The sequence below is a fragment of the Cydia strobilella genome, chromosome 25 (assembly GCF_947568885.1).
Source record: "Cydia strobilella chromosome 25, ilCydStro3.1, whole genome shotgun sequence".
NCBI lineage: Eukaryota > Metazoa > Arthropoda > Insecta > Lepidoptera > Tortricidae > Cydia > Cydia strobilella.
This window is the reverse complement of record NC_086065.1, coordinates 5,588,385-5,612,745: the sequence shown is the minus strand read 5'-3', so window position 1 is coordinate 5,612,745 and position 24,361 is coordinate 5,588,385. Positions and strand designations below refer to the sequence as shown.

Below are 24,361 nucleotides of genomic sequence, written 5' to 3'. Positions count from 1 at the left end.
TGGTTGCTCTCTTTCACTCGCACTTACACATAACGCCATTGCAAACGTCAAAAAAGCAACAAATGCGTTTATTGTTCATTACAAACAAAAAACGTTGAGTTAAAAAAATTAAGCAAAAACTGTCCAACATTCTAAATATGAAAAACTAGTTTTTGTGCCCAGTTTGTGTTTGATTTTGATGTTATAAAATACCTTATTTCCCGTTCTACATCGCGCTTTTGAAGTTTTTAAACTTCGCTTCTATATAAGCAACCTTTTAGGAATTTGCCCTGGGAGGTCCGTAGCTACTCAGTGAGCCGGTGTCGGCAGGGAGCCGGTCTAATTCCTTGCCATCAAATATGTTGAAGCGTATTAAGCAATTCATATATGGTAAACAATTAATTGTCAAGAAAATGATAAAGAGAGACATTGGTCTCACCCATACTGAAGTAGCTGATTTGACTTCCTCTTTTATGAATAAAGTGAGGTTTATATTTTGATTTTCGCTTCTTAACAAGATTAAACTATTAATTTTTTAGTCCTGAAGATAAGAAACGTAAGAGGAGAGTATCAATTTAAAAGTGGTGAAACCCTTAAACCTGTTAATTGTTATGTGTAGGTGCCTAGGTACCTATTTATATAGAAATATTTTTATTGAGGGGGGTGCTTCTACAGTATTGACGAGATCTTTGCGGATTTTCCACATTGGGCGATTGTTTGTATTGTCTTAACTGAATGATTTTTTTAATTTTATTTTGTTAATAGGTATTACTGGTATTAGGCATGTTGATTTGTTAGATAGTAGATGCATAGTTTGAGCTTATATTTAATTTAATGCTGTATATATTGTAATTTCTATATTGTAAGGATTTCAAGCACAATGCTTGAATTGTTTCTGAATAAACTAAATCTGAATTATTGAATTTTTTGTTTGTATAAAGTTTGTAAATAAAAAAACGCCAATAGTTTATAGAGATATTCCATCTCATGAAAAAAATCGAACAAACTATACTTATGTTACTGAAAAATATACTAACTGTTAATTGTATACGATGTAACATAAGAGATAAAAACAAAAAAGAGAGTCAAAGACGCTACACCGGTATGTGTGAGACAAGTCTCATTTCATTTTGCTGTTTTGTTTGACATTATTTTTATTAATCATTTTTATATTAAACCCATACATGACGACTTCTTCAAGGCGACATATTCAGATGGTGGAGGCTTAAGCCGGCCCCCCACCACGACCGGTTTCCCGTGTAGCAACGGACTCCCCATGCACTTAGAAACGCTCTTTGTATTTATGCAGCCGAGTCGAAAAACTTTGTAAGCGCGATGTAGACCCAGCAATCTGATTGGTCGGTTTATGTGACGTAGTATCGCGGCAATGTGGGTTACGTTACGCTCGGACGGTGAGCAAAGGTGTATAAGTTTCATTGTTGCATTTTGCAATATGATAGGCTTGGACTTCAATGACCGAATCTGATCGGGGGATATGTGCATCTAGTTTATAATAAAAAATAGGATTTGTTTGCAAAAAACTATCGGAAATCCAATCTATAAGGAATATAACCAGAAATTTCAAACAGGCTGATATTCTGCATTTTGTAGCACTGGTAAATCCCGCTCTACATTTTTTATGCAAGAGCAAAACTAACTATATTCGGTGTAGCGTTCTGTGTCTCCTTATTTCTGCACTCTTGTTAGTGCTCGTGGTCATAGTTTGCCTTTTGATATAAACTCTCTAAGCGGTGACTGCACTGAGAATATTTACCTAAATGTAATTTGAAAAATAAATAAATAAAATAATAAAATTACATAATAAAAATTATTTATTTCGGACAAACAAATGCATCCATAGAGTGTTAGTAATACAAGCAAAATCTTAATCTAGTGTTAGTATTTAATAGGTACCTAATTATATTATAAATTGCGCTACACTTTTATTTTGCTCGGTCCAATGCTTTAGGATCGGACAATTAAACCTATCAGCAATTTCTCTTAGAATGCTGTTGGGACTACATCTCACACGTCTTAGTAATGAGACTATATTTTTACGTAATATAGTCTGAAAACTATCCGTGCGAGCTGCCACAAACATGCCCGCTGCAGAGCACCTGCTGGGCAGTCCCATCAGCATTCTAAAAGAATTGTTGTACTGTACGCGCAAGGCGTTATAGGCTCGTTTCGTGTACCGGACCCATGCTCGTGTACAAGGATTGACAGTATGATTTAAATAGTGTGATTTTTACATCATGTGAGCAACGAGCAAACCTACGGGTAATCATATTACTCCGAACTGCCAACGCCCTGCGCTCCCTTTCCAAGTCCAAATCATCCCTTAGGTCGCTCGTAAGAACGTGTCCCAGGTATTTAACCTTATCCACAACTTGCAATGGGCTAGATTTCAACAAAATAGGTGGTACACATAGTATGGCTTGATAAAAAGAGCCCATAGAGTTTAAACTAAATAGTTCCTTATCTTCTTTCTACCAATTTCGTTTCATGATTCAACCAATCACGACTGCCACCCACGTACCGTAAACGTAGTTCAACGTCATGCAACGTAAAAGGAATCGACGTTTCTATAAATAGTATCTATGACTTGGAAATCTAATCCATACAATGCAGCAGCATAATCTGAACTCGAATACATCATCATCTAAATATAAACCCTTGCACCTCTAAACCACCATTATTTGGACTCTACTCTTTATTTAGATTTAATTATTTGGAATTTGGATCGCAGTTTGGATAAAAGCTGGGTACTCGCATTTAATACATAGCTGACTTCTACAAAAGTACAAACTATTTCAACTCTCTTGTCTCAACAACTATTTCGTCATACTATTTTACGCATATTAAGTTGCATGTTCTACTGAATCCGAATTCAATGTGTTTAGTAAATACCGATAATTAAAACTCTAATATATATTTATAATATAATCTTCTGTGCATTCGTGATAAATCAAAATACAATAAACAATGCACATTGAATAACAGTTGATTAGTAATGTGGTTAGCATTGATGACTAATCACCGACAAAATCCTTGTATAAAGTAATAACTCATCAATGCGAAGATTTTTGATGAGGTTTTGCTGTTATGTTTATAAACTAGGCCGCACGGTCACTCCTCGTTCTACTTGAGTGCACTAATGGAATAATGGTTATGGCTACGTTTAACTGGCTGACCTTGTCTAGTCCCTCATACTGTTGTTTAAAAGAGGACAGAGGAATAAAATCGTTCAGCAGGGATCAGTCGATACCGCGTCAATTTTACTCGAAATGTATAAGTTAATATATTAACCATGCCACACCATGCAAAGAAAGTAAAAGAATCCAAAATATAATCCCAAGTTTCTTTTTTTTTCCGCATCTATTGTATTTTGTCGGAAACGCAATAAGTCCATATTTTTATTGATCAATATTTCCGATGCTTATTATCATCCGGATCGGCAACCCATGCGGTACAGCCACTGGTAAAATACTAAAAACGCCGTAATAGTTTCTTAGCCCCAGATGTCTTTAGTACCTTTTTATTGTTCTATGCTTCTGCGCATGCACGGATGCACGATGCACCCAACTACCGTGAACAGTTAAGGCTCATCTACTCTTGAACTATCAACTAGCTGCTATAAAATAATATATAACAGTCACTCTTTTTTATATTAATCTTAGTTAGACGGCGAATTTGTATTTCGCAAACTCGCTACCATTTAATTAAAATATAGACCAACAACTGAAATGTAGCAGTAGAAGCAAATCGCAATGCCTTATAATCTAATGGCAAGATTGAAGATAGTGACACCATTTCTATTAAACGATCTACTAATATGCTGGTTTAGTTAGAGACAAGTGAAATCGACAAAATCCATGGTCAAATTTTGACCGCATAAAGGCCTCTCGCATCAATGTTTAAAGTGTATAAACCTGGAAACTTGTAATTCGTCCCAAAGGACGCCCTTATGTCAATTTGCACATGAAATCATATAAGAGTATACAGAGAGTGGAGAATAATAAGCGCGATGGAAAAGTTCGGGAAGCCTGCAGAGATACCAGGAGGATCCTAGGCCTGGCCTAGCACTGTTGCGGAAGAGTGCTCCAGTGTTCCCGTGGCCTCGTCTTATAGCCCTGAGGCGGCCAACAGGGGTTTTAGTGGGTAAACCGTGGGTCTCACTAGCCTAAACGGGAGTCTCACAAAACCATCCCAGGCCCGTCCCCGCGCCTGGATGGCATGCGTAACGCATTACCCCTCTTAAAAAAAAGGTCTAGCCTAGCGTTAGTTAACATACTTGTCACGCATAGTGACTCAACACTTACGAACTTAATTGTGGAAACTAGAATCCATAACCATTAACATAAGCACATAGCAGAAAACCTCATATCTTTGTACCAGACTCTACATCAATTCTTGGGATTAGTTGTCAAGCGGACTCCAGGCTCCCATGAGCCGTGGCAAAATGCCGGGATAAAGCGAGGAAGAAGAAGACTCTACAGAAAAGTGCGAGTGCAATAATTAATAATAAAATACCTAACGCATCCTTAACAAAAAATGGAGACCTTAAAAATTCACCTTATAATTGACTCTTACGATGCTCCGATAGAAAATTTGTAAACATTAAACTTAAAGCCCTAGGGCTCTTCAAAACCTCTGTGGGGGCTCCGCAAGAATAGTTGTAATAATTTTACTTTCCAAAAGGGTTCCGTCACCAAAACCGTTTGAGAACCGCTGCCGTAGAGCCATAGGGCAAAGCCCGTCTGAGACCATTCTAGACAGCAAGACGTTTTATTAGCCGTTTATAGACAATTCCCCTTAACAGTGCATTGAAGAAACCTGATTCAACCCCTCCACAGATATCTCAGCTCAGAGTAGAGTAAACCAGAGCCACCGTCTGTAAATTATAAAAACTTGTGTCTGATACTTAGCTGAGAGCCGCATAATTATAGTCTTAAAAAGTCGTACATAGAAGGCAATGAATAAATAAATATGAACATTTTAAGACTTATGCTGTTTTATCATCCACACGTAACATTAGAATGGAAACTGCTTTTTTAGTGGTAAAGCTCTCCAAGACACTTTTATTCCGATATCAATATTGTATCGGTATCGGTAGTCCCGTATTTTGTTGTTTATATTAGGACCTATTTGTCAGACATGTAAGTGTTTAACAAAAGCCATGATGCATATTCAATGTTTATTTTTTTAGACAAGACAGTTTGTCATCGCTTACATAATAAGTTACAAAGATATATCCTAGGTATCTAATTAAATAAGCCTCAACACAGAACCCAAGTAGAAAAACTAAAACGTCTCTGTTTTTAACCCTAACCTGATGTTCTGCATCGCGCTATCGAAGTTTCTTACCTCACTTCGTATATAAAACAACTTAGATTTAAGCAGTTCGGGGAGTCCAGTGCCTCACAGTAAAGTGGTCCTGTGCAGCCACTTCACGTAATTGCACACACACCCAAAATCTGACCCTGTCTCATGTTGCATGACTTCAACATTTGCCATTCTGTCGACTAGAAGAAATTGCTAGACTGTATTTGGATACCCGCGACGCTGTAGAATGACGAATGCTTGAACTTGAGAACGACTGCTTACAGTACTGATGTGGTAGATTTGACTCCTTTTTTGGACGTCATATTGTTAAAGATATTATTTAACCATATTTCTATTTAAGGGCCATTTTTGTCAATGTAGGAGTACAGCAATTTCGCAGAATTTAAATAAGTCAAATACCTATTCTCAGTATTTATGCATTATTTTATGAATTAAACAAAGAAACGTGATTAATAAACTCATGAAATCAACGTTTATAAGTTCAAGTAGGTACATTAATTCGTAGTAACGCAGTTGTGTCATTGCATATTGTACATAATATCGATAAACATAAAAAATAAATAATGAATATTTGATTATAATACATAGTATGTGTGTAGTGTGTGTGTATTACAATTGTGATGTTTGTTTGTGTTGAATTTTATAGTTTGTGTATTTATATTTTATACAAAACAATAATTTATATTAAAACTTGCGTTTCATTATTTTTTGGAATATTATAAATAAATATATTTACGCTTTTACCACTGACAAGGGCAGGCTTTTAATTTACTGGTAACACTGAATTCGGGCTGTTATTCCTAATCGAAGAGAGTAACTGCTTAATGCAGGAAAAAACATAACCAACATAAACAAGACCCGTGATTCCCGTGAAACCTCAGCGTAGTCGAAGATCATCATACACTGGTTTATAAGTGATGACATTAGCCTAGCTTGGTAAGCGTTAAGAATGCATATCCTGCGCGCGCATTTCAAACGTCAGTGAGTTGAGTCAGTGGATCTGTCAACAAAACCCAAAAAATATTGAAATAACAAAAAGATATTCAAATATTACGTAATTAAGACGTATATGAATAATTATTGAAACAAATAATAAGCTGTGAGTGTTAATAATTTATAAGGTTACTTTACTTTTGTTACAACACCAAATGTTTGGTTAGATTTTGCAATAAAGTGATATTACTTCTTGGTGTTTTCTAATATTCATGATTATTTTCACATTAATTAGTTATAATTTGTCAAAAACCGGACAAGTGCGAGTCGGACCCGCCCACCGAGGGTTCCGTACTTTTTAGTATTAGTTATTATAGCGGCAATAGAAATACATCATCTGTGAAAATTTTAACTGTCAAGCTATCACGGTTCATGAGATACAGCCTGGTGACAGACAGACAGTGGAGTCTTTGTAATAGGGTCCCGTTTCTACCCTTTGGGTACGGAATACGGAACCCTAAAAATGAGGCTACAATTTGTACATGTTAAGGGTAAATACGGGACCCTATTACTAAGACTCCACCACTGTCCGTCTGTCTGTATGTCTGTCTGTCCGTCTGTATGTCACCAGACTGTATTTCATGAACCGTGATAGCTTGACAGTTAAAATTTTCACAGATGATGTATTTCTGTTGCCGCTATAACAACAAATACTAAAAACAGAATCAAATAAATATTTAAGTGGCTCCCATACAACAAACGTGACTTTTTACCCTTCGTGCGCGAGTCCGACTCGCACTTGTTCTTGTACACACCCAGGTACTTTACTAGTCCTTCACAGAAAATTAATTTGGGGGCACGGTAGTGCCACTGTCAAGTAAAGCAAAAGACAAACAAATGGCATAGCCGTTACCACAAAATAAGTAATAGTATTATACATACCCACCCTTCTTTTTTAGAAGCCATTCAGGGCATTTAAGAAATACGGAGTTACGGCGTTATGGATAAAAAAATATAAGCCTGAATTTTCGATGACCAGGCTCACCAGGACTTGTGAAACTTGGTTATATTCTCATTACATTTCATTAATGAACTTATTGAACTTGTAGTTTGAGAATTGGGTTTCTTTAATTTCTGGCTTTTTTGTACATTACCGAAAGTTGACCCCAAGGAAACTATTGATACTGGATAGAAATGGAATCGATTGACATAAAAAAAATACATGTGAACAATTTTTTTTCATTTTCATACAAATTGTATGGGGAAAGTTTTTTTCGATTTATGGCTTTTCTAGCCGGAAATTTCTTTTTGGTCCCATACAAGCTTTTGATCCTGGAAAGGAATGGGATCGATTGGCATCAAAAAAAAAGTTTGTCAAAAATTACCATTTTCTCGCATCCTGTATGTTTTTTCCAAAATCTGTAAACGCCAATCTTCATTAATTTTAAATCGAAGGAAGGTCTCCTACGATCATTTTCGCCTAGCATCACGGGATCTGGTAGTTGCCCTCACTGACCCAAAATCTATTTCCACCCTGTATAAGTTCCATAAATAAAAACCTAATCTTTGTAAACATTTAACTACGAATTAGGTTTAAGCAGACAGAGAGTCAGAATTACATTTGCATTTATTATGCTAGTATGGATGCTTGCATTATTACTAGAACCGAAACTGCAACGGCCTTATGTGCAGTCTACAATCATTTGAGCCGAACCACATCTTGCTCCTTCCTCTCTCCTCTCTTACCTCCCTGAGCCATCGAAACCTGGGATCTTGAGAATGGACTTTGTATATGTATAGTTATAATACCCTACGCTTAATTATTATGTCTGTATTAGGGATAAAATGAACGGCGGAAATTCTGGAGCGGTGTTCTTTCTGGGGACCAGAGCACATTATCAGGTAGATATATTTTAAATGCATCTCAATATGTCAACTATCAAACATATTGAACAAATTGTCCAAAATCGATTCCTTCGTAATGTTCAGGTCCTCAACCAACCCGACCGTCCCTTCGACGTGGAAAACGGGAACTCTTCTCAAACAGGCTCAACAGCCAGCTCTCTCTGGCCAGACACGGACTCTCAGAACAACGAGCGATGGTGCAACGACAACGATATTAACGGTACTTACTTCCGTACTATATCCCTACTCAACCAACCCGACCGTCTCTTCGATGTAGAAAACGGGAACTCTTCTCAAACTAGCTCCACAGCCCGCGCTCTCTCTGGCCCGACACAGACTCGCAGAACAACGAGCGATGGTGCAACGACAACGATATTAACGGTAGGTAACGTACTTGCTTACTATATCCCTACTCAACCAACCGGATCGTCCCTTCGATGTAGAGAGCGGGAACTTCTCAAACAGGCTCTACAGCCAGCTCTCACTGCCCAGACACGGACTCGTCGATCGTACTCAACTAACTCAACCAACCGGATCGTCCCTTCGATGTAGAAAGCGGGAACTTCTCAAACAGGCTTTACAGCCAGCTCTCACTGCCCAGACACGGACTCGTCGATCATACTCAACTAACTCAACCAACCGGATGGTCCCTTCGATGTAGAAAACGGGAACTTCTCAAACAGGCTCTCTCTGCCCAGACACGGACTCGTCGATCGTACTCAACTAACTCAACCAACCGGATCGTCCCTTCGATGTAGAAAGCGGGAACTTCTCAAACAGGCTCTACAGCCAGCTCTCACTGCCCAGACACGGACTCGTCGATCGTACTCAACTAACTCAACCAACCGGATGGTCCCTTCGATGTAGAAAACGGGAACTTCTCAAACAGGCTCTCTCTGCCCAGACACTGACTCATCGATCGTACTTAACCACCGCACCGGATCGTCCCTTCGATGTAGAAAACGGGAACTCTTGTCAAACTGGCTCCACATTCTCCACAGCCAGCTCTCTCTGCCCAGACACGGACTCTCAAAACAACGAGCAACCGTGTAACGACAATGATATTAACGGTACTTCCTTACTATATCCCTACTCAACCGACCCGACCATCCCTTCGATGTTAAAAACGGGAACTCTTCTCAAAACTGGCTCCACAACCAGCTCTCTCTGGCCAGACACGGACTCGCAGAACAACAAGCGATCGTGCAACGACAATGATATTAACGGTACTTCTTTACTAGGTATATTATCCCTACTGACGGTACCCTATTTAACCGACCCGACCATCCCTTCGATGTAGAAAACGGGAACTCTTCTCAAACATGTTCCACGGCCAGCTCTCTCTAGCCAGACATGAACTCGCAGAATAACGAGCGATGGTGTGCAACGACAATGATATTAATGGTACATATTTAAGGTGCTTTTTACATGTCCGGCCAGGCCTAGTACCGCGAACACCGAAGTTGCAAAATGCAGCTTTCTCTGTCTCTCATACGCCTTAATTGGAGTAAAAGATAAAGATGCCCGCAATTTGCGAATTGCGGTGCGGTGTTCGTTCGCGGTAGGCCCTAAAGCCCCCTTTACACTCGTGCGCGAATCGCGGCTTCGCGCCGCGTAGTCTGGAGCGGGGTTATGACTGTGTGCCTACAATCTACAAAACAAGGCTTTGGTGAAAAATTTAAGAGTAGTTACTTATAAATAATAGTTTTTAGTCCACCGCTAAGGTTTGATATAGTTTTGGTTTGTAATTCAATTTCATGTTATAATTTTAATATTAACTTTGTTAAAGTAAACGAGGACAAAGATACGGGAGTGAAGAGGCGAGCTAAGCGGCGGCCGAGCGAGGCGGCGCTATGCGAGGACATGAGACCGGCGCAACTAAACGGCAATGTTAATGACAGGTGAACTCTCTTTTGTCTATTAGGTGTAAATTAGCAAAGAGAAGGAAGAGAAGAGGCCCTAAAATTAAACCCTGAGTTACTGCGAGGTTTCGTTCGTTACACATTTGTACCAAAGATAAGGAAAAAACGTGCCTCGAAAATCCACGAAAAATTGATTCTCGATCAGATGGCGCCACTACCTTTAGCCTACTCTCGTATAGAGCGCGTTGACGGTTTCGTTTGTTATTTAACAACTTTAACGCATATCACAGTGGAAGGACATGGGTCAAATCATATAAAAATAATTAATGCAAATAAAAAAACCATTTAACCATTATTAAATACATTCTATTGTATTTTTATAAATCTTCATTTTTAGTTTTAAAGTGTATCGATAGATGGCAGTGAATTTTCTGTGGTTATAAAATGTACTATGACAGTATCGCTCTATTCTATTATATCCTCTTTGGTATGACGCAGCCTAAAAGAGCCAAAGCTTTCGGGAAAATTTCCCACATGTGACGTTTTCAATCAAAAGGTAGATTGTCACTTACCATAAGGACGAAATTGGATAGTATCTTTATACGAATAACCTGTCAGAGCTATGTTTGTTTGTTTGTTTTTATATGTTCTTTATTACAAAATAAATATACAATATACAAAGTAATATGCTGTACACTAAATCAAACACTTACAAATCACGAATATAAAAATTACTTTCTCAAGCTAAACACCTATAAAAGTTAATTGCATACATATTTGGATATTTTTTTTAAGATGAAATATTTATTTGAATGAAACTAACTATGATATCAAGGTGTGAACTTATTAGTAGTAAGTTCACTTACAACATGACACTTCCTTAGTGTCCGCAAAGATAGATATAACTCCGTAATAGATGGATACAGTCTAAGAAAAAAACGTGCCTCGAAAATCAAGAAAATTTGATTCTCGTTCAGAGGGCGCTACTAGCTTTGGCCAACTGTCGTATAGATGGCGTTGACGGTTTCGTTTGTTATTTAACAATTTTAACGCATATCAGTGAAAGAACATGGGTCAAAATCATAAAAATTATTAATGCAAATAAAAAAAATAATTTATCCATATCTAAATACATTTTATCGTATTTTTAAAAATATTTATTTTTAGTTTTAAAGTGTGTCGACAGATGGCAGTGAATTTACTGGGGTTACAAAATTTACTATGACAGTACCGCTCTAGTATAAGTTACTCTATGGTGTCCGTATGGCAAGCGACAATGTGGTACCTTTTGATTGAAAACGGCACACATAATGCTATACCGCTCTATCTTATTATATCCCTCTTTGTTTGTACCTAACACGATTGGCTAGCCACTCTTAACATATTTATATGTAGCATATTATAATTGTTGTACTTATTATATGGGTTCTGTTCTGTGCCTGAAATAAATATTTTCAATTTCAATTTATTTTCTTGTCAACAGTGACACACCAAAATCCAAAGGCCGCCGCGTGAATATCTTCAACGCAATAACTTCCCTCGCGCGACGCAAACGTCGCTTACAGTCGCACGCCTATTTGAAACACTTGGCCGCCCTCACTACGTGCACCTACCGAGACTCCTGCCGGTGCCTAGAATGTCAGGTAGGTAATAATGGTTCAAGTACAAGCAGTGGGGAGACACTCCTTTCGGGTAATTTCGGCTCCGTTCGGCTCAGCATTGCTCCGAGCAATTATAAGGTAAGATACTGTACAGATAAGACGTTTTTGACGACCGGTCTGGCCTGGGTAGTGACCCTGCCTGTGAAGCCGATGGTTCTGGGTTCGAATCCTGCGTACCGGGCCATTTATTTGTGTGATGAACACAGATATTTGTTCCTGAGTCATGGGTGTTTTCTATGTATTTATATATATATATCGTTGTCTGAATACCCATAACACAAGCCTCCTTGGGCTTACCGTGGGACTTAGTCAATCTGTGTAAGAATGTCCTATAATATTTATTTATTTTTATTTAAGATAATGACTTGAATTTTGACAACCCTAAATAGCCGAAAGGGAAAGTGCCATACATTAGAAAGGGACGCATGATTCGTACCTGAATCGCTGCCAGACTTTGGGTTTGTAGAAAGTGCGGGAAGTGCCCTTTCTGTACGGTATATAGTAGTAGTACAGTCGAGTTCATAAATGCAATGCATGCCTTATTGCAATGGATTAAGGTGAAGAAATGTGTAAATTCGACTGTACTATTACTTATTGTGTGGTTCAAGTTAGTTTTTAGCCGACTTCAAAAAAAGGAGGAGGTTCTCGATTCGGTGATATCTTTTTGTAGGGTTCCGTACCCAAAGGGTAACAACGGGGCCCTATTGCTAAGACTCCACTGTCCGTCTGTCTGTCTATTACCAGGCTGCATCTCATAAACCGTGATAGCAACAATTTGCCGCTATAACAACAATTACAACAAATACTAAAAAGTACGGAATCCTCGGTGAACGAGTCCAACTCGCACTTGTCCGGTGTTTTATGTATATTAACATTATTAACCGCCTAGACGCCTGAACCGATTTGGAAAATTCCTTCCCAGCTAGTCCTATTTAGATTTTATCGAAATCGGTCTAGCAGTTTTTACAATGACGTGTGGTTCCGCGCAAAAGGAACAGAAAAGCCGTGCTAGAGAAAGACGTTCAACAGACTACAGATTTTTAGAGCTTTAAGCCAAATCTCATAGAAAAAGGGGCAAGCTATGATGGCGCCATCTCTGCAAACCTTTGACAGTTGCCAATCCCATTGGTCATAAGGGCCCTCCATACTCGTGCGCGAACGCGAGTGTGGACTGTAGAGTCTAGTTCGCTAATTAGCAAAATCGACTCCACAATCGCGCTCGCGGCTTCGCGCCGCGTAGTCTGGAGCGGGCTATAAATACATAACAAAATCACTTTGTATGAATAAAATATGATCAGATCAATGATTTATAACTCAAGAAATTATGACACAGCACAGTCTGGGCTATAGAATTCGCTGCCAACTTACCTTGGTCCCTTGGTCTTACTCTAGTCCGTTTTCATACAAAGTGATTTAAGTGACCCGTTTTCATCACAATCGTAAGTGCATTATTATTCACAACGACGGGACTTAACGCGTAAAATAAGTTTTTTTTACCTTCGACGTTTCGAGGACGGCGTTGTACTCAGTCTTCACCGAGACCACGGGGACAACGCCGTCCTCGAAACGTCGGAGGTAAATTTAAAACTTATTTTACACGATTAAGTCCCGTCATTTTGAATAATAATGAGTAGAAATAGTGAAAGTTTAAATCAGTGAATCATACGAGTAAGTGCATTATGAAAATGAATCATGTACACGCGACGTTATTTTATTAAACTACAACATGCATTTAATGATACGCCCCGGGTTATCTTTCGGCCTTCAGATAAGCACGTGTCCCGGCAAGGTCTGACCGAGTTGTGTCCAACAGGATTGGAATATTCTCGTGCAAGTGGCCCCGTAACCTGTTTTTAGAACAGATAAAAACTAGGGCCTCTACTCTCCTCAAGTCCTCACCGATAGTTCAAATAGTTGCATGCAGTTTTAGATAATTGATAAGTAGGTGCAACGAATTCAAATCGATCGAACAAATGCTGCATGTAAAGGGGGCCACTGACTATCAGTCCGCCTGACGATATCGGCCTGTCAGTTGTTCGGAACTGTCAAATTTTTGTTCTGACAGGCCGATATACCGTCCTGCGGACTGGCCTATAACCGCGAAAATTTAAGTTCGCAAATTGCGGGCCTCTTTCTTTTACTCTAATTACATTACGCCTTCATTGGAGTAAAAGAGAAAGATCCCCACAATTTGCGAATTTCGGTTTTTGCGGTAGGCCCCTTTACGCAAATCGCATGCAATTATCTGTAAGGTGACTAGGCCCTTAGAGCTATATTGTATTTTTTTAAAGACCATTTTTCATAAAAAAATATCATATGCCAAATGGTTCACGAAGAAGACAGATCTACAAAAGTCAAACGAAAAGGCATAGCTATGGTTAATATCATAATATAGGTATCGGTAAGTATGTACATCAAATTGTGTAAAATTATTTTACATAATGTCAATATCCAGAGGAAAATGGGTACTTCGTATGAATCTATGAATGGAGAAATGGTTTTACTGACTCATTAAATTAAATACAATTTCATTGTAATAGATTTAATATTTTACTGTAAATATAAATTTAACAAAATATCTAACTTAACATTAACATACAAGATAATGGAACAACATACAAAATCACAGGCCGTCTATTCCCTTGACATCTGTATGGTCTAATACGAATACATAAACACAACAATGTCACTATATTTAATTAAATGTTTACATTCTACATGTCAACCTTATTTGGAAGTCCAATTTTTAAATCTACATATAATTTGAAGCAAGGCTGATTTAATTTTTTAGTCCATCATCAAATATATCTGTACTATAGATATATAATGCTCTAAAATAGTTGAAGTTGAACATAATGAACATGAAATATTTATGATAATCACATTCAGATGATATGAGCATCTTGTTCAGTCAGATATATCTGATGAGGACTTTTCGGATGATCAGTGCCTGGCCATAGATATTTATTATGTCAAAAGAAAGTCAATACAAAAATAGTGAAATACATTGAAATCATAATAAACAAATTATTAGTAGTCAAAAGATTATACTTACACAAAAAAGCCAATTTACATGAAATTAATTTTTTTTAATATCAATTAATACAAGGTTTAGATCATTAAATAGTTCATAATTAAAATTTTTAAGTGAGTTCATATTTTAGTCTAAATTATAGGTATTTGAGGAAGCTTAAAGTATTGCCAAGTTGTGAACCTCTTTTAATTACGCCATTTATTTAAAGCTTTGATCATATTTTATTGCTAAAATGTACAGCACCGTTTAACGTTAATTTACAAAATTGCATGTATATTTTGCAAGTCCAGTGACTTAAATGTCAGTTTGGCAAAAATAAGGTAGAAAATAAAATATTAATGTCAAATCATTCAACAAATTTGTCTATGTCATATTCATGTTCAGCGGTTGTATCAGCTTCGTCAGTAACTTCATGTAGTTTTTTACGTTCTTCTAATCGGACACATTTGGGGCATTTCTGTCCCTTGCGGAGCCAGCATACTCGATGTAACATGGTGTTACATTTGTTACACATAATGGCCCCACTGTCAAATGGATAGATAATCTCATTATTAATACAAATTTCACATAGATATCCCTTTCCTGAGCATAAATTGCAGTTGGTTATGTGAGTGCGGCAGACCTCTGTCAACTCTGTTAGTTGTGTTTCTAGAGTCCCGTCATTAATCGCTTGCAAATGTGCCATACTGTACTTCTTATTTATATCTCCTAGCTGCATAAATAATGGTGAAAGAAGAGTGGAGCCCTCTGAACAGGCACACAAGTATCTCCTCATCCACTCAAGGTCTTTCCGCATCTTATGCACCCATTCAAGTTCCGCTATAAAGTTAAACAGCTTCGGATTGATTTTCTCTACATCTATGTAAGGCAGATTCCAAGCTAGATTTAGCATCTGGAAGGCGAGGCGTGATACATAATGCTTGTCCCAGTCCCAATTATGTACAACTCTAGCAGGTATCGCCGATTGATCATTCCAATGACAAGTTGCACAGAAGTACAAGCCAGTATAGTCACATAGCCTTGGCTCGTTCCAGGCATCTTTAAAGGTCAGCGCTGATCCACATTCCGCACATTTATAATCTTGAGCTGCTAAACCTTTTTCCGGACAGATATCCATCTCAAACTGCCCCTTGTCCGTCATAACAACATGCGCACACACTCTGCAAATGTAGTCCACACATTTGTAATGACTTAAATAACCACAGTCGCTGCATATATACGAGCTTTGTACAATACTCCATATTACACCACTACAATGGTCGCAGTACTGTTTTCTGTTCTGAGGCGTCGTTTGTTGCTTAAAATGGTGACCTTTTATACACACGCCTAATCTAGGCTGTCCGTCAGTGTCCTTAATATCTTCTAAACGTAATCGCAGTTCGACTAGATATCTAACGAGCCATTTACGCTCATCGGAGCACTGTTGGCTGTTTAAAATCAGTTCCTTGCACTGTTTTATCGCCTTTTCGACTTCTTCTTTCGTTGCTGTGCTGTGGATCTTTAATTTTTTGATCGCTATCGTTTTTGGTACTTGATTTAAGGAATCGTAGCTTTCATCAGCCGAGACACAACCCGAGGTCGACGAGGACGATTTCGAGTAAGCGTCCGCAGTTCGTGGGCTGCAGCAAATTAAACTGTTATGGTATTTGGGCGAGTCGAACGCTGCAGCCATTGTTGAGCACTTTAATCACATTAACTAGAACTTTTAACTGTTTCTGTGGCACAATTAAAGTCTGGTGGGGCGTTTGCCGAGTTTTAACACACTACGTAACGCAACGCAGTTCATTCATGTCTTCAATCGTATTTCCCTTTGTTTTGACCGATTGAAAATATTTCCCTGGTGTCGTCATTTTTTACTACGAATGAGACTATTTCTACTATTTTCTATTAAGTTACACGCTCAAGTAGACAATTGAACATCTTTACTACTATTGGAATAAGATAGAATTTAGATCAAAATATTTTTTAGTAATTTAGACGAAAAGGAATGATTTGACCACGGATATAGATAGCTTCATGGATTAAATTTGACGATGACAGAATAATTCGTGTGGTTATGTTGGTTATCTGATCAATACGTTCCGTTTCACCAAATTATATTTTCGAGTAAAAGTTCAAACTTTTAAATAAATAACTAATATATTATTCAAATATTTACAATTGATTAATATAAAGTATATTTCTAAGTAAAGGATTAATATATAACTTATTTTCAATATACAAATCATAACTTTAGTTTAGTTTGTGAGGTGGAACGAAACGTGCTTATGCCAACATAACGCAATGATTATGAACTGCGCACATTGATGCCTTGTTTGAAAACAGGTATGATGAATATAATATGTGTAAACTATTTAAATTATTCATGTATTCCGTTTCCATGACGTCTATGTTTACATAAAATGAGCTAAATATGTTATTAGGTCAAAAGGACGGAATATAGGTAAACATGTTCATTGCAGAGTAAATATTTTGGTACAGTCAGCTACATAAACAAGTTTTTATGCAGGGTGGGTTAGGTAGCTGTCTAGTCGGGATACTGTTTTTTTTTTACATTTATGGCCTGGATGCGAGTCTTTTAAGCCAACGGATACTGTATTTTTAGGCATGCCAATCGATAGGTAGGTATAGTCTAACAAGCCATGTCCGTCAGTAGAAAAAAGCGGCAAATTAAATAATTTAGGCGCGAAGGGTAATCGGCCCATAGAAAATTTGAATTTTGCGCTTTTTTGTCAATTATGGGTGCTAGAGTTAAACCAAGATAAGTCTGCAACGATTTTGATAGCACACGCAGTGCAAGTGTTATTTTAAACGTCAAACTTCTATGAAATTATGACGTATAAATAATAATTGCACTGCGTGTGCTATCAAAATCGTTGCAGACTTTTCTTGGTCTAACTCTAGAATGTTTTGGTTAAAAAAAAGTAGTGTAAGTAAGGTTCGTAGATTTCAAACAGTCCCCTTTCGGCTTATCCTTTGTCTATTGTTAAATGAAACCGCACGTGCTACTTACTAGCATAAAAAATGGTATGGCCGTTTTAACCGGTTATTCAATTACCACTCTATGGAGATTGCAATAAGGTTTAAAATGAACTAATGGGAAAACGTATTCCTTAGCTGTGTGGTCTTTGCGGTTACTGAGTGCCGGCAAGTCGAACGCTACAGAACCAGTCTAAAATGTGTCATCGATATGCGTAACAAAGGCGCGTTATCGGAGAGCGCACTTACACTGGTTTTTTTAGCGTTGGACTAGCCCGCGCTCGCCACGATGCACGAACCAGGTAAAGGACAGGGACGGATTGCGATTAAAACATTTTGATGGATTCATGACAAGTATGTATTTACATATTTAAAACAAACAATAATAACATTTTTTTACTAATCAGTTAAATAATAACATTAGGTAATAATCCGTTTTACAAATAATCAACTATTAAAATATTCCTCTCTAATGTTACAGACTAAAAACTAAAACTATATTTAACAAAATTAATACATATATGCCCTTTTTAAACAATATCGGCTTTTTTACAATATATAGGTATTAGAGACAAATTTTTAATAAACTAAAATAACGTTTTTTTATACAATGTAAATAATAAACAACCAGCCAAACAGTAATGAGTTATACATACATAAAATATGAATTACTAACTAAAAATATAAATAAACATGCATTGGTACAATATAAATAAAGATGTAGATATATTCAATTAATAAATAACAAAAATCACGACTACTTTTTTTAACTAGTTTCTTCATCTTCGGAATCTTCTGTCACATTAATTATGACAGAGGGGTGGTTGTTTATTATTTACATTGTATAAAAAAACGTTATTTTAGTTTATTAAAAATTTGTCTGTAATACCTATATATTGAAAAAAAGCCGATATTGTTTAAAAAGGGCATGTATGTATTAATTTTGTTAAATATAGTTTTAGTTTTTAGTCTGTAACATTAGAGAGGAATATTTTAATAGTTGATTATTTGTAAAACGGATTATTACCTAATGTTATTATTTAACTGAATAGTAAAAAAATGTTATTATTGTTTGTTTTAAATATGTAAATACATACTTGTCATGAATCCATCAAGATGTTTTAATCGCAATCCGTCCCTGTCCTTTACCTGGTTCGTGCATCGTGGCGAGCGCGGGCTAGTCCAACGCTAAAAAAACCAGTGTAAGTGCGCTCTCCTATAACGCGCCTTTGTTACGCATATCGATGACACATTTTAGACTGGTTCTGTAGCAATTGTTCTGGTTCGACTTGCCGGCACTCAGTAACCGCAAAGACCACACAGCTAAGGAATATGTTTTCCCATTAATTCATTTTAAACCTTATTGCAATCTCCATAGAGTGGTAATTGAATAACCGGTTAAAACGGCCATACCATTTTTTTATGCTAGTAAGTAGCACGTGCGGTTTCATTTAACAATAGACAAAGGATAAGCCGAAAGGGGACTGTTTGAAATCTACGAACTTTACTTACGGTTTCCATAAACGCGCATGTGAATCTCTGGTTGTTGCAGGCGTACGTCCATTGGGTACAATAACCGCTCTCCATTAGGTCGATCACACTACTTAGGTACTTAATTGTTTGCCAACAATGTAAATATTAGAAAATATGTTTTATTAAGGCCGTTCCATCGGTTTGCCGCTGTCTTTGTCACATTTCGCAAGAAAGAACGGGAAAGAACATACGCGCCAAGTGTCAATTTTAATCGAGTTTTGTCGGTTTTTATTTATTTTAAAAACGTTACCTTACAATATCGAAATTCTAAAGCTATGAAATTACTATTTATGTTAAGATTGTTTTTTCTTCTTTTTTTGTTTATAGTATCACATAATAAATAACCGAGTAAAGTAGGATTAAAAGTCCGAGTTAGAGGTTACTTAGGGAATTAATTGTATCGAGCGAAGTGTCATAATTCGTGTATCGGAAGCTATGTTGTTAAAGATAATATAGTCAAGAACTACATATATTTTTTCCACGTCTACGAATATCAACGCCTCTTAGAAAAACATGATCATATAAGGAGATTTTTCGCCTTCTGGCTCAGGGAACCGCCTTAAAAAAATCACTATTTTGGGCGTATATGAGTGATATGGTGGAAATATTCGCTGGCATCGAGTGAAGTCTTTTTAGCTCAGTTGGCAAAGCGATGGACTATAGTGGTTCAGAGGCGCAAGTCTTGTCTCACCCGAGACAGTGAATTTTTCCACTTTTCATTTATTTCTAAGCTGGTATGTATAGTTTCGTATATATATCGTTATCGGTATGGTATCGTTTGCAGTCTTTGCAGATGTGTTCCTGCTTAGTACAAAATTTATTATGTTTTATGACTGTTTCAGAGCCGCTACTTCGAATGCGACGAAGATGAGGAGTCGTCTGAAGATGATGAGTACGAGTATTACGCGGCTCTCTACGCGAGCCAGGTCAGCAAGTGCCAGCATGATGATGATAACGAGGTATCTTTCACAATTTTTACCTATTTTAGGGTTCCGTACCTCAAAAGTAAAAAAACGGAACCCTTATAGGATCACTTTGTTGTCCGTCCGTCCGTCTACTAGGATTCCTAGTTTAAACTAGGGCTTGATGAGTTATGTAATGATCGGGATACGCGTCGGATATAGAAAGACGAACGAAGAGGTTTTTACGTATAGTAGGAGAAAAGAGGAGTTTGTTAAGAACTATGTATAATGGAAGAGGAAAGATGCTTGGGCACCTGATACGAGACGACGAATTTATCAAAAACATAGAAGGGAAAGTTGAAGCAAAGAGGAAGGAGGGAAGACCAAGGAGAGCGTACATGTATCAAATAAAGGAAAAACTCAACGTCGTGTCGTATCAGGCTGTCAAAGAGAAGGCAGAGGACCGCGAAACATGGAAATTGCTCCACCGACAAGAGACTTACTCTTAAGAGGCCGGTGTCGATTTTAGTCGCAAAAATGTAAAATTGATAGATTTAGTCCGTGAAATTTTACACCTTTTGTTACCTTATTGAAATAACAAGTACTGGTTTCTATTAGCACGTCCTCTTATCTTACCTTTTATCAGATCAGTTTTTTGAAAACAGACTTACTAAATTAGTAATGTTTGCTTTTCTGATGGACGTTTAGGTAAACGCGCGTAAGGCACTGATTTTGTCGCTCTTATTTGTTAATTTCGTAAAGTTTGGACTGCTAAACATGGTAATTTTGTATTACACATATCCTGTTCTTGACGTTTATCAGACTACATTTTTATTATTATGACTTTGAAGTAGTGTAAATGAAAGTTAGACGAAATCAATTTTCTCCAGAAATTACTTCAAAACAAGTGACAATTTCTCTGAAAATCGACTTAATTTCAACGTAATTTTGATACTTAAACAATCTACAACATTTGCTGAAACTATACTTATACATCAATTTGTATAATTTACCACCATGATTTTTTGATGAATTTTTAAAAACTGCCCCTTCTCTTCATGCATTACCGGTGACGCACGCTCGCTACCTCATTATTAAAAGGCAAGATGAGAAGACATGCTAATAGAAATCAATACTTGTTATTTAGATATTACGTAACAAAACGTGTATAATTTCAACGACTAAATCTATCAATTTTACATTTTTGCTCCAAAATCGACTACGGCCTCTTAAGTATAGAAATGATAGAAAGACCACATTATAGCGTCTCCCAAGCATCGGCGGCGTCTAGTCAACTCTATGGCTGCTGCTCGACGCTGCGCTGGCGCAACTGCGCAGCGACGCCATTTTTCATAGCGCTGACTAGGCGCCGACGCTCAAAAGACGCTAGTATGAGGTGGAGCATAGTATAATAATATACTCCGCCTGGTACTCTGTTCCGAGACTCGCGAACCACGTGACTGGCACAAGCGCACGTCATCGTGAACCTGTGCAGCATGGTGACGTAGGCTTGTGTCAGTCACGTGGTTCGCGAGTCTGCGCTGAAAGTCAGAAGGGAGCTAGCACTCGTTACATATATCTTTAAGCTGCTTAGGGGTAAGATATACAATGCGGATATATTGGGGTCGGTGGGTATTTGTGTTCCGCGCACTTACGGGGCGCGCCGTCGGCCCAGGCTGCTGGCCGTGCCGCGCGGGCGCACCAAGCTGCTGCGCGAGGCGCCGTGCGTTCCCTGAACCTCATAGCCACGCATATAGACCTATTCTCATGTACGATGAGTGAATTCACAATAGTAGCATTATTAAATCTTTGTTATATTGAATAGGTAGTTATGTAGTAAAAAAAATGATTTGTTAGATATAGGTACTTGTATTTTGTATGTTTATACATTTAATTTTTTGCTAAATTATCGCATTAGGTTCATCCCGTAATGATAATTGTATGTGAGGAAATAAAAAAAAATAATAAAAAAATAAAAATAATTATACCATGCGGTGGAGGATGATATCCCTGCCCATAAATCTGACTCACTCAGCTGTAGAAGTGGAAAAGGCAGGAGGTACAGTCAAGGGCATAAATATATATACATTAACAAAGTTTCAAAAATATGTGTACGCTCTTACACCTTAGACAATAAAGTCGTGTTCACATATTTTTAAGCCATTTGTCTGGATCGATATTTTTGACTTCGACTGTGTGTAGTCAGCAAAAAAAGCGTGTATAAAAATAAATATAACTTATTTAAATTCTAGGTATTTATAGACACTGTGCCTGAAGACAACGCATCCACCGACATGTTGCTGGACGCGGACGAGCCTAAAGAGAAGTCCGTGTCGTCGTCGGACAACGTGTCCGATAACACGGAAGCTGAACCCGACGCGCACCTCGAGATGGAGGTAGGTACAAGTTGTTCAGTAGTCCGTCTCGTCGGACAACGTGTCCGATAACACGGATTAATGGAGGAAAAACATGCAGGCAGGTGCCTACGCCCATGGAGGAGCTCAAATTTTACATACAATCATTACAATGTATGCCCCTCTGCGGCCTCTGCCCCCCCAGGCCTCCGGCGATATCAACTTGCCCCCCCCCCCCCAGTTGACTGGCTAAAGAAGTAGCTGTAGGGAGGATGGAACCGATCCTTCTTGCTTATTGTGGTTGAAGAAAATAAGAAAACTGATTTCGTGCCGCAAAAAGGTATATTTGAATTCGTACACATGCCGTTTGGTTTAACCAATGTACCTTTAAAAAAAACTGGCCACAGAAGCTCTCTAATTCAATAATAACTTACACCTACTCTTCTCTTACTTAATAATAGTTTACAAATAAAATGTAATTCAGTTTATTAATAACTAGCTTTTGCCCGCGACTTCGTCTGCGTGGAATAAGTAACAGCAGCTACAGTAAGTTTAGCGCCTGGATAAAGTGTAATAGCAATTATTCAATTTGAGCATAAGCTTAATTGCTTGACATCAATTACCAGGCAATTCATTGAATCTCTCAATTTCACCCCCCTTTTCACTCTCTTTAGGGATGATTTCCGACATAAAAACTATTCTGTCCTTCCCCGGAACTCAAACTATCTATGCCAAATTTCAACTTAATCGGTTCAGCGGTTTAAGCATGAAGAGGTAACACACAGAGAGACAGACAGACTTTCGCATTTATAATATTAGTATGGATATAGTATGGATTTTGATTTCAGGTCGCAGCCGGCACGCCTATTGTCCTCAACTATCTGCTCACCCATCCCTTCCACTGCTGTATCCAGTAGGACAGCAAAACGGGCGTGTTTGACCCCGACCCTGACCTCAAGCAGGCTGAGTCACTCCGCGATTTTGTCGCAGCGCGACAAGTACATGCGGCCCACACCAATTTTGGTGTCTAGCCATAGTGGTTTCCGCGCACCGCTACGGAACGGACGCCTGCTCGCGCTTGCGCCACCTAGCGGTCATAGGGGTCGTCCAGAAATCATCTGATCATATTTTGGCCTATTTTTGACCCCCCCCCCCGCTCCCCAATTTTTTCAACAATTTTCATACAAATTTTTGGGAGATTTTTTTTTAATCATCAGGATTGAATATGCTAGTGATTCTGAGTTGAAAGAACCCAAAAACAACAGGATCTGTGAGAATCAGGCCCCGTAGACAACATGCCAATCGCTAACGCTCTGTAGCGAACGAAATGCAACTGTCACTGTCACACGTCAAACTAATATGGAAGAGTGATAGAGAGATACAAAGCGAGAGTTGCTTGACGACCGCCATCTTGGCGACATCGAGTCGGGATTATTTTTTTGTTTTTGCCCATTAACGTTGTTTGAAGTGTAATACTGATAGCTTATTATGCAGTAAACTAATGAAGACGTGTGCGGATAATGTAGAATTAATCTAGATACGAGTTTATCCACCGTTTTGGCGTCACCGCCAAGTAGCTCCACGTGGCCCTTGTATAGTTGCTATCGCTATACAAGAGCTCATAATATCACAACTACCGAACAACGTCGTGCTCTAAGAGCATTTGGTATTTCTACCTCTAACCGTATCTGGATAGAGCCCTAGAGGCCATAATTGTATTATTTATACTTTTACCGTACACTGGCTGATTTACATCAAGATTGAAGAAATATAACTCGATCCCACGTGGATCCCACTTTGCCGTTGGCGAAATCATCGACAGTATCGATGGAGCCATTCTACATAAAGATTGATTGATTGAGATACAAAGCGA

General features: G+C 38.1%; 3 protein-coding genes across 3 annotated transcripts in view; 2 read left to right on the top strand and 1 right to left on the bottom strand.

The window, feature by feature from the left end:
* The first annotated feature begins 601 nt into the window (after positions 1–601).
* LOC134752873 (peritrophin-1-like) overlaps positions 602–24,361 on the top strand; it is a 90,544-nt gene continuing 66,784 nt past the window's right edge. Inside the window, exon 1 of the mRNA XM_063688643.1 lies at positions 602–613. The gene's annotated coding sequence lies outside the window, so the exon portion shown is untranslated. The remainder of the gene's footprint in view (positions 614–24,361) is intronic.
* Positions 8,101–23,615, top strand: LOC134752864 (uncharacterized). Its single transcript, XM_063688631.1, has 7 exons — positions 8,101–8,160; positions 8,248–8,383; positions 9,953–10,064; positions 11,509–11,668; positions 20,075–20,191; positions 22,387–22,530; positions 23,337–23,615. Exons 1-7 carry the CDS (start codon positions 8,104–8,106, stop codon positions 23,403–23,405), a joined length of 795 nt encoding a protein of 264 aa, XP_063544701.1. The 5' UTR covers positions 8,101–8,103; the 3' UTR covers positions 23,406–23,615.
* Positions 14,172–16,697, bottom strand: LOC134752833 (differentially expressed in FDCP 8 homolog). The gene has a single exon (XM_063688592.1). It carries the CDS (start codon positions 16,390–16,392, stop codon positions 15,067–15,069), a length of 1,326 nt encoding a protein of 441 aa, XP_063544662.1. The 5' UTR covers positions 16,393–16,697; the 3' UTR covers positions 14,172–15,066.

What these genes read in the sequence shown, in the direction of transcription:
- LOC134752864 (XM_063688631.1), top strand. Translation starts at nt 8,104, where the DNA reads ATGAACGGCGGAAATTCTGGAGCGGTGTTCTTTCTGGGGACCAGAGCA. An exon ending in GGACCAGAGCACATTATCAG is followed by an intron (nt 8,161 to 8,247) that starts GTAGATATATTT and finishes CGTAATGTTCAG; the next exon opens with GTCCTCAACCAACCCGACCG. An exon ending in CAACGACAACGATATTAACG is followed by an intron (nt 8,384 to 9,952) that starts GTACTTACTTCC and finishes ACTTTGTTAAAG; the next exon opens with TAAACGAGGACAAAGATACG.
- LOC134752833 (XM_063688592.1), bottom strand. Translation starts at nt 16,392, where the DNA reads ATGGCTGCAGCGTTCGACTCGCCCAAATACCATAACAGTTTAATTTGC.